The sequence below is a fragment of the Carettochelys insculpta genome, chromosome 7 (genome assembly GCF_033958435.1).
Source record: "Carettochelys insculpta isolate YL-2023 chromosome 7, ASM3395843v1, whole genome shotgun sequence".
Taxonomy (NCBI): Eukaryota; Metazoa; Chordata; order Testudines; family Carettochelyidae; genus Carettochelys; species Carettochelys insculpta.
In genome coordinates, this window is record NC_134143.1 from 51,507,998 (window position 1) to 51,520,644 (window position 12,647).

The following is a 12,647-nucleotide window of genomic DNA, read 5'->3' on the forward strand; positions in this document are numbered from 1 at the left end:
GGAATGTGTCAAGCCACGCGGCACCCACCGGTACTTTGAAGTGCCGGGGCAGCTTCGAAGTTCCCTTACTCCTGTGCTGGTTCTTCGAAGTTTAAAACTTCAGAGTTGCCATGGGGCGGGGGGTGGGGATTTGCTTAATGAAGTGCTGCTGATGCACAGCAGCACTTTGTTAGTAAACTCCCAACACCCTAATTATCATCCTTCCTTTGAAGGAAGGTGGTAGTGTGGACACAGCCTACATGTTTATATAAATGCATGCCTTCTAAATTGATGAATTATTGTGAGTTATTGCTCTTACAACAATGAAATAATAAGAATGAAACTGCTTTGTACTCCAAGTTGTCTGTTTGAAAGTGCAACTTTGAAAATGAAGTTCACAGAAAAATTCTGAACGCAAAATTTAAGCTTTAACCTTTCAAAATATGATCTTTTGTGACTTTGCCTATCAGTCACATTTGTGTAATTCAGGGTTTCCAACAGTTATGTACGCAGAATTCATTCTAAAAAAATGAATAGAATAATTCTAAAAAAAAAAAAAATCTTCAGGGCTGAATAAAATATGCATGAAAACTTATTTCATTGTTGAAAAATAGCATCTGTTCAAAACGGAAACTCTTCATGAAAAACCATCAAAATTATTGACATTTGGAATTTTTGTGAAAATTTTCATAATATTTCATTAGAATTTATTAATATTGAAATGTTTTTTCAACATTGTTATGGAAAATGTAATTTACCAATAATTGTGCTTTCTTAAACCTTTTAGTAAACAAAGTATTATGAAAATAATTTTAGTAAATATATTCATAAAAAGATTATGGAAGATTTCAATGAAAATAGGTAATTTCAAACTCTGCTAAACAGAAGTAACTCTAAAAAGTTCAAAAAGTTTTACCTAATCACTTCCTTATTTTTACATGCTTTAATTATCATAATGGAATCTAGTGTCCAGTAGGACGTGGTTCTTGCATATACTTTGCACAAACAGAAGCTCACTTATGAGGGTCTCACACACTGCAAGCCTAACTCTGTTCTCAATAAGTATACGAAATTTTTACTGAACTTTATGGGAAGAATGATCAAAAAAGAAAAGATCTTTACATATCTGCCATATTGAAGCTTATCCCATATTCAAACTCAAGCCCCAAATTTATTTTTTTCTACCTCCTTTCCTGCTCTCATTGTTTGAGCTCCCTTCCGGTGACCAGAGTGGCTGACAGACTTAACGAGGCCCTGTGCAAGATGAGTGGGGGGCATCTCTGCGTATCCGGAAGGGCCAGTGTCTTGGGCGGAAGAGGCTCGGCTTGAGGCTAGTTTCTCCCAGCCAGCCTTTCAGTGCCACCCAGAACACACTGCCTGAGGCTCCAGTGGCAATTTAAAGGGCTACAAAAGGCTAAATATGTTTTTAGTACTCTACCTTAAGAAGCTTTGCATGAAGAAGTAATGTGTAGGCAGCCTCAGTGTAGTTATCACATTCTTTGTGCAGATCACATAGCTTGTACAAATACCTACAGTAATAAAAGAGAGTCAGTTCCTCAAATGTCAAAAAATAATTTGTGCTGAAGACTACAACTGCTAAATTCTATGTTCGAACAGTAAAACTTATCTGGATTTTTTACAGCTCATATTTCACTACTCAGACAAACTTTTAGGATATAGCATGCCAAGAAAATCAGCAGTGACAAAATATATTGGCATGTTTTAGAACCTCTATAAAAATGTAACTTGTTTTGATGTCCTGTTTTCTGGAGATGAGAGAAAAAGATAAGTAAAAACTGTTATATAAAAGTGAAATTCTCTTTAAAGACCAGCACTAACAACTTGCACTCCTCAGTTCATTTTCTCAAACCACTCCTGTCAGATAAATTCAGACAGAATGATAGGCAAATAAGTATAAAAGATTAATTATAGGCCATATAGAACAATAACGCTGTATTTCCATAATGCCTTTCTTCCAAAGATCTGCAAACACCATGCAAATATTTAAAAAATTAACATCATATCACACTTTTGGGAGAGGCGTTTTTATCCTAATTTTATAGATGGGGAAATGGACACAAAAGAACAAAGTCAAAGGGCCAGCATCATCTCTGACGTCTGGCAGAGCCAGCAAAGAACGTAAGTATTCTAACTTCCTCATTTGCCTGAACCCCAGCCCAGCTTATATCCTAAAAATAAGTCTATTTTGGTTTTTGTAGCTATTATAAATATATAAACATCTAATAGAACTAGAAGGGACCTCAGAAGGTCATCAAGTCCAGTCCCCTTCCCTCTTGGCGGGACAAAGCATCACCCCCCACTTTTTTTTAATCTATTTGCCCAAGGTGCCTAAAGGGCCCCCTCAGGGATTGAGCTCACAACTCTGGGTTTAACAGGCCCAGGCTCAAACAACTGAGCTATCCCTCTTCACTTACACAGTGTTAAAAGAGTTTGGGAGCCTAATTATGATGATTACTATTCTCTATAAACTCAGTCTACTTAAGCCTAAATATAGGTAGATGCCTCTTGTAACCACCATTTTTAACCATCAAATCAGTAACTTAATAAACAAATAATTTTCTCCAATTACAGAAGAGTGAGCTGTTAAAAATATGTCTAAGGGCATGCTTACAAACCTTATGTACATTTCTTCTCTTTCAATTTCTTTGTAGAAATTCTGAAATAAAAATATAATTGTATTTTAAAGATTTTAATTTCTCTCTTGTCTACTACATGGAATATGCACTGAACTAAAATTCATAACTGCATAAGATCCACCTCAAAAACTGAAGAATGAAATTTGCCTATGATCAATAAGGTGATAAGTTACTTAAAATATAAGACCAAGATGATGTTTTGTTGAGTAACATTTTAGGGCAAACATTCCACTGCAAAAATTACTAGTCAGAACCATGATACAGTTAGAAATGCACTTCTAGCATTTGCAAGTCACATGGCATTAACTGCTTTCTGTTAAAATTTGGTAATCTACAAAAACATATTTTTAAAGTAACTGTTGAATTATGGTTTGGAAAATTGCACCCTGGAATAATAAATCATTCATTATTAAATTTTAATATTTTCTCAAAATATAGAATGTTAAAATTGTCCCATTTTTCTGTTTTTATATAACACATCTCATCCTACTGCAGGAAATGGCAAAATGATTTTGGCCTTGAGACTGACAGACATAAAGTACTGCAAGTATTGGCAATGTATGAGATGAAACATTAGAGAAGGTATTAAAAATGTTAAGATTTACCAATTTTTTCCCAACTCTCACTGAGAGACATTGGTCCTTTAAGAGGAAAAAGGGTTAGTGCACCTCTGACTAATCAGCTGCCTCTTACCTGGGCTTAAAAGAAGGCACTCAGTCCATATAAGTGAGGAGAAACAGATAAGAAGTCATTAGAAAAAGCACAGTAAATAAAATAAGGGCTACCTGGAAATGAAAAATTGACTGGCAAAAGGTGCCAGAGCCTGCAAGGTCCCTAACAGAAGATGTAGGTGGTGCCAAGAAGGGTGAAAACAAAGAGCAGCAAAAGGGGTTTGTCGGCTGACTTTGCAAATAAAGCCCAGAGAGCTGAAGGCCAGAGAGGAGCAGAGGGATATTCCTGATGACTTTTAAGACAGACAGCCAAAGCTGAGCACCAAAAAGGACTAACTACAGTCCTGATTAACATCAGTCCTGACTGATTAACACTTATATTGGACCCAGGGGACAGAGAGAGGCCTTAGGCAGTGACAGATACCAAATAGAGGTGTTTATTTCAGCTGGAAGGGTGGGGATGGTTGTCTTGGTCAAAGGACAGGAGAGGACCAAAGAAGAGCCCATGTGTGGTGGAAGATGGTTGAGCATAGTATGCACTATGTTGACAGATTAGAGAAGAGGTGAGCAGCCCCTCTGTGGCAGAGTCCTGAAATTTGACCTTTGGACTTCTATGTACAGTCCAAGGGCTGGTGATACTTTTTAAAGTCACCAATAGTACTACTTATAATAGCTTCATTAATAAATAAATTAAGATGCAGCGTTCTACCATTTAGGTGGTGGTTGGGAGCACTAGCTGGTCTTTTGTTAATCCACACATGGCATGGCTTTGAGCAAGCTCTTGACTGCATGGGGGAGGAGGGTTGTGGATGAGCTCCCATCTCACATGCCAGTGAAAATTGGCTCCAATACCACTCTTGACACCTGTGCTGTGGGGGTGGAGGGGATGTATTTCCTGACCCTGGATTAGAGGATGTGAGCAGTGCTCAATTTGTGCTATGTTGACAGGTTAGAGGATGTGAACAGTGCTTAATAAAAGAGGTGCTGGCAATTTTTCTTTATTTCCATGATGTAGCAAACCCAGATGAGCCAGGGTTATGAACTGCCAAGTCCAGAGCTGTTGGGGTACAAATTAAGCTACAGATGTGTGATTTTAAGGACTATCAAAACTAGGTATGAGAAACAGACTACATATGGGACTTTTATTATGGATTATTTGTGGAAAGACACTTTGTATAGAATTACTGGGGACTGAATGAGAGAAAGGGAGAGAGGTGTACCTCTTCTACGGAAGCCTGCCAATGGAGAGCACTCCATGTGGGGCTGCCCTACAACACCAATTCCATTTGAAATTTATATAATTAAATGTTAAAATCTATCAAAGAAAAGACCCAACACTATTAAATTTTAGCATACACATGTATTACAATCATACAAAGAAACAGTGGAAAAAAAAAACAAAACAGATGATCACTAGCATCTGCACAGATGCAACATAGAAAGACTATGTTTGAAGAAATCCTGAGACCTATTGGTAACACCATGGTTCTCAGGTTACTGAGTGAAATTTTTCACTGTCCATTTCCACAGTTATGTATCCTACATCTTTTGCTTTGAGTTTTGTATTCAAACAAAACACTCAGTTGGGTTCAAAACTATATAAAATTGCTGAGTTGCCACAGAAAGCCATCTGAAACCACTAAACCTAGCTGCTGCCAGCTTCTCTCCTCTACCCTTTCAGGGAGCTCAGAAAGCACCAAAGTAGTGAGTAATTGGCATGTCGGAGGTGGTTCCTTGCTCACGTCAGTGCAAATTAAATTCATCCCTGCGGCAAAGTGTAAGTGGCATGGTCTATGTCCCATTTAAGCCCTACTTTGAGGTTTTAGGAAGAACCATATGGTGAAGTTACTTTAGGTTGGCCTTTGTGCAGGGATGAATTTCGCCCGAGGCGCACTAAGAAGGATGAAAAGATTACATTCAAGCCAAAGGCTGAATACATCTTTAAAATGAAACCATGTCATCAACTATGATTCAAAATCTATGAGCCAAGTACTGCCCTGAGATGTTTGCAGGCATCTCCCAGTGACTTCAATGGGAGTTTTGTGAGCATATCTGAGGGTAATTTGGCTCAATGACAATAAATCCTTCACAAAATTTACCATATGCAAATATTTTGAGTAGCTTTGAGGTTACATCCTGTATAACAAAAACTCAGCATCCTCAGGCATCATAAAAATGTGAAAGAAGAAAGAAGAGTATGTTAACTGAAAGACAAGATGTGGTTAGAGATACCTGAATGCACATTTAAATAGCCATAAAGCTGACATGACAAGTTTTACTTAGGAGGATTCTCAGGGTTGACATTAAAGGAAAAACAACAAGGACAGGGCATGAAGAGAGGAAGAAAAAATAAACTTATCTTTCCTACCAGACTTTTCCAGTTTTATAAATTACTATAACTTGTTTTCATATCTTCATATAAGCCACCGTAAATGCCTCTTTATTTTTGTAATGTCTTCATCAGTTACCAATAGGCAGCCTCTTGTCACTCTACTTTATACTCAGAAGGGCATGCTGCCTCTTCCACAAGCAACCTAAGAATCATTCCTTGGATCACTGATCAGTTGCAACTTCAAGAGTTCTCTCCTCAGATTATAAAGTGCTGAGTATCTGCTGTACAGACACCAGAAAAACAAACTCTCATGGAAATCTTCATTTCTAAATTGCCTGATCTGTATGCTGTGCTGTGCTATCATATGAGGGTGGGAAATGGGCCAAGTAATCCACCATCTGTGCAGTCTCCCTAATACAACCAATGAAATTATTGCATGCAAATTAGTGGCAGAGTGAGGCTGATTATCGATTGAGTTACCTCTGTTGCTACAATCGTTTAGTATGCTTGACATGGCACATACACCTGACTTTCTGCAGGTTTACACCACTTGGGTGTAACTCATAAAATCCAAATGGCTGATGACATCCAGTTTTTAAGTTAACAGACCATGAAATCCAGTCATCACAGAACCTTGTGTTATTCTGAACCAAAAGATCTCTCAACCATTGTTGTAGATTCCATCACTTCACACTGACTCAAAAAACGTATTAGGATTCAGAGCAACGGAGATGATAATCCTGGTTTCTGACTGTACAGATAATGATGTAATATATGGAGTGGAGAATGACCACATTACTCCCTTCCTAAATTTTCCCTTCAAAATAAAAAACGAAATGAGATAAACAATATTTTCCAAGAATGTCCTTCTTTAAATCAGATTCATTAGCCTTATTTCTAACAGCTGGGTCAAAATCATACATTCATGTAAAAAAAAAGAAAAACTTGTTTATAAATTAAAAACTCAGTACCCAATCTAAATGTATCCAGGTCATTTCTTCTCACTCACCAGTACATTGACAGTGCAGCTCATGCGATTTTCTTTGTTTTCATCATGCATTATAGTTCTATAATCCAGCAGTCTTTCCATCAGACGGACAACAAGTTTGACAAAAGTTTCTCCAGTTTTGGCAAGATATTTATGTTTTCTGCAGTGCTCCAAGAGACTGAAAAATAATTATATTCTCCTTGTTAATCACACTCAAGAAGAGAAACTAGACTAAGGTGTAATTTTAAATGTTTTGCACCATTAACAGATTTTAATTATTTCTGGGCTACAAAGTTCATTGTTGTTCCAATATATTCTGACATAAATTCCACTGCTGATCAACACTTACATTTTTTCAAATAAAACTTTGTACTGTTCATCTCCTCTGCCTCCTTCCACTTCATGATCCAGTTTTGTGATGATCGCATTTTCAAACTGTAATACAAAGAGAAAACATAAATAATCCGTATGGCAAATATTTAATTTTATTGCTGTAGCATTAATGGTTCATACATTGGTTGGCTATCTCTGTGAGATGTTTAACCACTGTTTTTAAGCCTCGTTGACTTTAGAATTCTTCAATTTCTGCTATTCGTTATGATCTGCTGCCAAATAAAGATTTTCATTTGAGGAAATCATTGTCCGTGTTGTTAAATGAAGCTTAAATACATGCAGTAGGGAAATCTAAATAAGTAGCTGATGATGGCAGGGGAAGGAGCAGGGAGGAAGCACATAGTGAGCAGGACACAAAATGTCCCTTACAGTGATTACTGATGTAACACCTATGATTGTTCAGCCAATTGGAACACTTAACTGGATTAACATCCTAACACCTCATTTTGGCTCACACTGAAACACACCTACTAGACAATTTCAGTGTCATTGAAGGACAGATAATTCTTTTCAATGGTTTAAGATTGATATATGCATTTAAGAAGTAATAAGTACACATTCAAAGGTGTACTATTTTAAGAATGAAAAGCAGTCAAGTAGCACTTTTTTTTGACTGCTTTTTGTTTTGATAGTGTATAGACTAGCACAGCTTCCTCTCTGTTACTATTTTAAGAATGGATTGGCTAGCTCCATGGCTTTTTTATGTAGTACAGAACCTTTTGCCAGTAGTTGCCAAGACATTCTGAATCTGGTCCAGGTTGGTAGTAATCTAACTTTGTTACTACCAAACTGGTGATGAGCAGCCTCCCATATTTAGTATCAATTGGTAGAGGCACCAACACCAGGAGGGGGCAGACCTGAACGGGCCAATGGCACTGAACTATCCCATCACAGCTGGAGGTAGTCCTATTAGCTCAGAGACAGAGCACTTTGGAAGAGTGGTGTCTTGAACCTTTCACTGCCACTTCCCTGTGCTGTTCCCTCTGCCTTCATGTCAGGTGGCTTCCTTCTGTGCACTGCCAGGGAACAAGCAGGTGGAGCACTGAGGGCAGATGAGAATTAATATCCCTGGCTCTGAGTTTTGGGGACTGATGCTAATGCACGGCAAGCAGCAACAGCCAGAAATAGCTCAAGCAGGAAAGTCCTGCTCAGCCCATAGAATAGAGCATGCTCAGTGAAGACTCTGTGGGAAGTTCTGTGAAGAATTATTTTGCACATAAGAACACTTCTTTCCATATTCTTTCATAAGGCATGACAACTATTTGGAAAAGATGCTCCGGACTAATTTCTCACATTTTTTGTTCCTGATTCTCTCTCTCTTGATGAACTCACTAATTCTGCCTATTATGACAGTTCAGGATTAAAATGATTTTCTATACTATTATAACCTCACATTCAAATTTTAAAAAAGGTCATTTGAACCAATATGGATTAAAGACGAGTCTTATCCAAATGCCCACTAAATCTGGAGAGTGCTGAGACGCAGATCCAAACAATGCAGTTGGAGCTCATTTGTAGCTGCAATAAAAATGAAAAACTCAGTGGGGCTGTCATCCAAAAGAACAAAATAATTTCTAAAAGTTCTGTTAATTATTAAAAATAAAGGGTGGAAGTGGTGATAACATTTGAATTTGTGTCTTCTTCCTGGCTTAAGTGAAGAGAGGAACCAGTGTTCAAATACTATTCAGAACATTGATTTTGTTATATTTGGTGCTAGCTTGGCAATACAAAAAAGCTGTTCGAGATTCGCAGGTCATTTTTGTTGATTTTTTGCAGGTTCCATTCCTGCTGTATTATTTATTCACATGAGTTGGAGTTGCAGAACTGGCCCCACATTTTAGAGAAAAATTTACATTTTGGGTGATATTCTGATCTCACGCAGACCCAAAGAATCTTTTATGATATTCCTGGGCACATCATTATAATGCTCTGTTTTTTGGATCTGACTAAAGTTATTTAGATTCTGAGAATCGAATAAAATTCTGTTACCAAGTTCCTACCCACCCTATATTGTTCTAATATTTTTCATTATTTTGAAAACTTTACACTAATTTCTTGCTGAAACATATTGCTTTTCAAATCACTCTTTAACCTCTTAGCATTATCAAACTGTCCCAGTGAATTAAATGAAAAGGTGCTTCTTATATGCACTTGTGATTTATTGATGTAGGCCCAGTAGTGAATCTAAGTCTTATTATTTTGCTTATGACTTTTTAAAATGCCTTGAGATGTGGCTTCATGAAAGGTGCTACACAGTTTTACTGCTGCATTTATACAACTGTGTTTCCTTAGCTAAGAAGATCAGATTGTTAAATTGAAATTCAGATAGGTCACTAATAAACGTAAATTCTGATTTTATTTCTATTCACTTAGCACGGTTTCTTGTGTGTTTATATGATTTTGTACAACATGTAGTAAATAGTGTATATAATCCAAAAATGGAAACACAAAATAGCTTTACTATAACACTATTATTTTCATGTCAAACTTTTAACATGAGTACAGGAACTGGAAAGATAATCATCATTAGCAATGGGTGAACCACACAGGATTAAGAATACTTGTTCACCTAAGTACCCAATGATTCTGCTTGCTGAGCTCTGGCTTGGAAATCTCACGATTAAGCTTTTTTTTTTTTTTTTTACAGAATTCTTCTTGGTGTAAATCTAGATGGAAAGTCCACAAACATAAACATAAACATATCAAGTTTCTTTCTGGCACACATGAGGAAGCACAGAAAGACTGAAGTTCAATTCAACTAGAGCCTCAAATTATTTTTTCCTTTAGTCAGTTCATGTTTTGAGCGAAGCTACCAGTCTGTTTTTATTTTAATCCAGACCAGTTCTTCTAACATCAATTACACTACTTTAACCCTTTGAAACTAGCTAGCCTCATGATTAAACAATTCTAACTGGCTCTTTCCTTAGCTGTTTGCAGGTCACACAAAGTGGGTGGGTGGGGGGGAGGTTGTTACGTATAATTTCACAGAAGATTTCTAGCAGCAGGTCTGGATGCGATTCTTGATTTTCACATCGCATCAGCCTATTCATCCCTCCATGGATGGAAACCCACAGCGACCTTCAGAATGCACTCTCCAGCATTCCTTCTCCCATTTCTCATCCCCCATGCTCACTATGACTCTCGCTCTCAACTTTGGAGAGGTACGACTGGAGATCAAGGTCAGTGAGAAGAGAGAGGAAAGCACTGGAATCAGCCCAGGGTACACAAGCTAAAACTGTGCTTGTGTACAGAGCGGCAAGAAAATTACTGGGAAGTGAAGGGTGTAGATCAGTGCTGACTAAACCTTTAATGGTATGGGCCACCTTTCATAATATGGTCATCTCAAGGACTACCTTCGGTCTTAGTGCTGCCCACATGACCTATAACCACTACCTGACTGGAACTGGAACTGGGAAGCTCATACTCCAAGTGATTCTCCCTCACTATCTTCCTCTTGCTCTGACATTCCTTCTGGTTTTTAGATTGAGGTGTACATTGATGGAAAGGAATAAGGGAAGGAAGCAGATGAGTAAAAGAGGCGAGTCTTCTGTAGGGAAGTCTAGCGGTAATTTCATGCTCCTTGTTTTTCACTTGTCTACCCAGATCTCTACATATCTTAATTTGGAAACTTACAACTTAGTTCATTAAAGATAGGGAGCAACTTTACTGATCTTCTGTTCTTTCTCTAGACAGTAAGTACAGTAAGGGTAAATATAGTCATGTTTTTTAAGACTGTTTTCACCAAGCAAGAACAATAGATACTGAAATAAAATTAGATTTGGTTATGGCTGCCTGTTAATCATATAGGCCATATGTTCTAGTATTACAGGTCTGTGAAAAATCTATATTTTCTCCCATATATTATAGGTTTACACATCTGCTGGGGAAGTGGAGCCAATTTAAACCCTTGCTGATGTGACTAATAAGGTTAGATAATTGGATTTCTAGCAGATTAGTTAAACAGCAGCCAACCGTTCAGTTCTAAGTTCTCATTGCAAGCAAATCAGGACAATAACTGGCAACTGCATGTACACAATATAATAACATCCACACAACAATTAAATATGAAAGCCTACCTAGGTACTGGTTAGATACTGGTAATAGTTTTTGAAGAAAGTATGAATACCCTTCTCACACTACATAAATCTTTTTCTGTTATTTGGAGCAGACCCCTCGCCATACAGAATAAACTGCAAACCAGCAAGGGCTTGCATGACAAGACAGGAAAGCCTTGGTCTGCTCAGCATAAAAAAGCATGAGGGAGCTGAAGCTGGCTGCCTTGTTCTTCAGGCCAGAGTCAGCCCCAGCACTGGCTTAAGGCTCTGGAAGCATTCTGCAATCGTGGAGTATTGCCAAGGCAGCGTAGGGCTCTGCAACACCACGACAGCTTGCTGGAGAATAAAAGAAGTTATGGGTCTGGCTGCTGTGCAGCTGTACCAATGAGAACTTCCTCTACTTCAAGGGAATTCTCTACTGGGCATATACAATTGTCTCTCTGCCCCTTTGAGGTGTAATCTAATTACAGGGGCCAACCCACTAATTTGGATATTAAAAATATCAAAATCGTTTTGGTGGGGGATAAGGTGGCACGCATACATGGAGAGCTGAAGCTAGACTGGGGTATTTTAAAACACATTTTCAGTAATTAAATACTGTGGTTATGCCACATTCTGGCTACATCTACACGTGAAGCCTACATCGAAATAGGGTATTTCGATGAGTAACGTCTATACGTCCTCCAGGGCTGGCAACGTCGATGTTCAACTTCGACGTTGCGCGGCACCACATCAAAATAGGCGCTGCGAGGGAACGTCTACACGCCAAAGTAGCACACATCGAAATAAGGGTGCCAGGCACAGCTGCAGACAGGGTCACAGGGCGGACTCAACAGCAAGCCGCTCCCTTAAAGGGCCCCTCCCAGACACAGTTGCACTAAACAACACAAGATCCACAGAGCCGACAACTGGTTGCAGACCCTGTGCGTGCAGCATGGATCCCCAGCTGCTGCAGCAGCAGCCAGAAGCCCTGGGCTAAGGGCTGCTGCCCACGGTGACCATAGAGCCCCACAGGGGCTGGAGAGAGAGCGTCTCTCAACCCCTCAGCTGATGGCTGCCATGGCGGACCCTGCTATTTCGAAGTTGCGGGACGCGCAACGACTACACGGTCCCTACTTCAATGTTGAACGTCGAAGTAGGGCGCTATTCCTATCCCCTCATGGGGTTAGCGACTTCGACGTCTCGCCGCCTAACGTCGAAGTTAACTTCGAAATAGCGCCCGGCGCGTGTAGCCGTGACGCGCGCTATTTCGAAGTTAGTGCCGCTACTTCGAAGTAGCGTGCACGTGTAGACACGGCTTCTATGTCAAATAGAGTCTAAGTTCTTGTTTAAATTCTGGAGTTCAATACCAGCATACAGATATGAACACAGGGATGGGCCTTGCAAAATACAGATCTTTTGCACTTATACGTTAATGGATGAATGGACAGATTGGCTATTTTCTGTTAGATATAAATATGCATTCCAAATTTATTTTACAAAGGGTTTAGTACTTCTATATATGTTATACTAATGTTGTAAGCATAATGAAGCAAGCAGTTATGACATGAGGGTATAGCTACAAGGGATCCT

General features: G+C 38.8%; 1 protein-coding gene across 4 annotated transcripts in view; it reads right to left on the minus strand.

Moving 5' to 3' along the window:
- DOCK1 (dedicator of cytokinesis 1) overlaps positions 1-12,647 on the minus strand; it is a 620,618-nt gene that overhangs the window by 132,694 nt on the left and 475,277 nt on the right. For all 4 annotated transcript variants that reach the window (XM_075000462.1, XM_075000464.1, XM_075000465.1 and 1 more), the window contains 4 exons: positions 6,977-7,062; positions 6,649-6,805; positions 2,616-2,656; positions 1,418-1,508 (listed from right to left, as the gene is read on the minus strand). In XM_075000462.1, the coding sequence (XP_074856563.1) occupies positions 1,418-1,508; positions 2,616-2,656; positions 6,649-6,805; positions 6,977-7,062 (375 nt within the window). The remainder of the gene's footprint in view (positions 1-1,417; positions 1,509-2,615; positions 2,657-6,648; positions 6,806-6,976; positions 7,063-12,647) is intronic.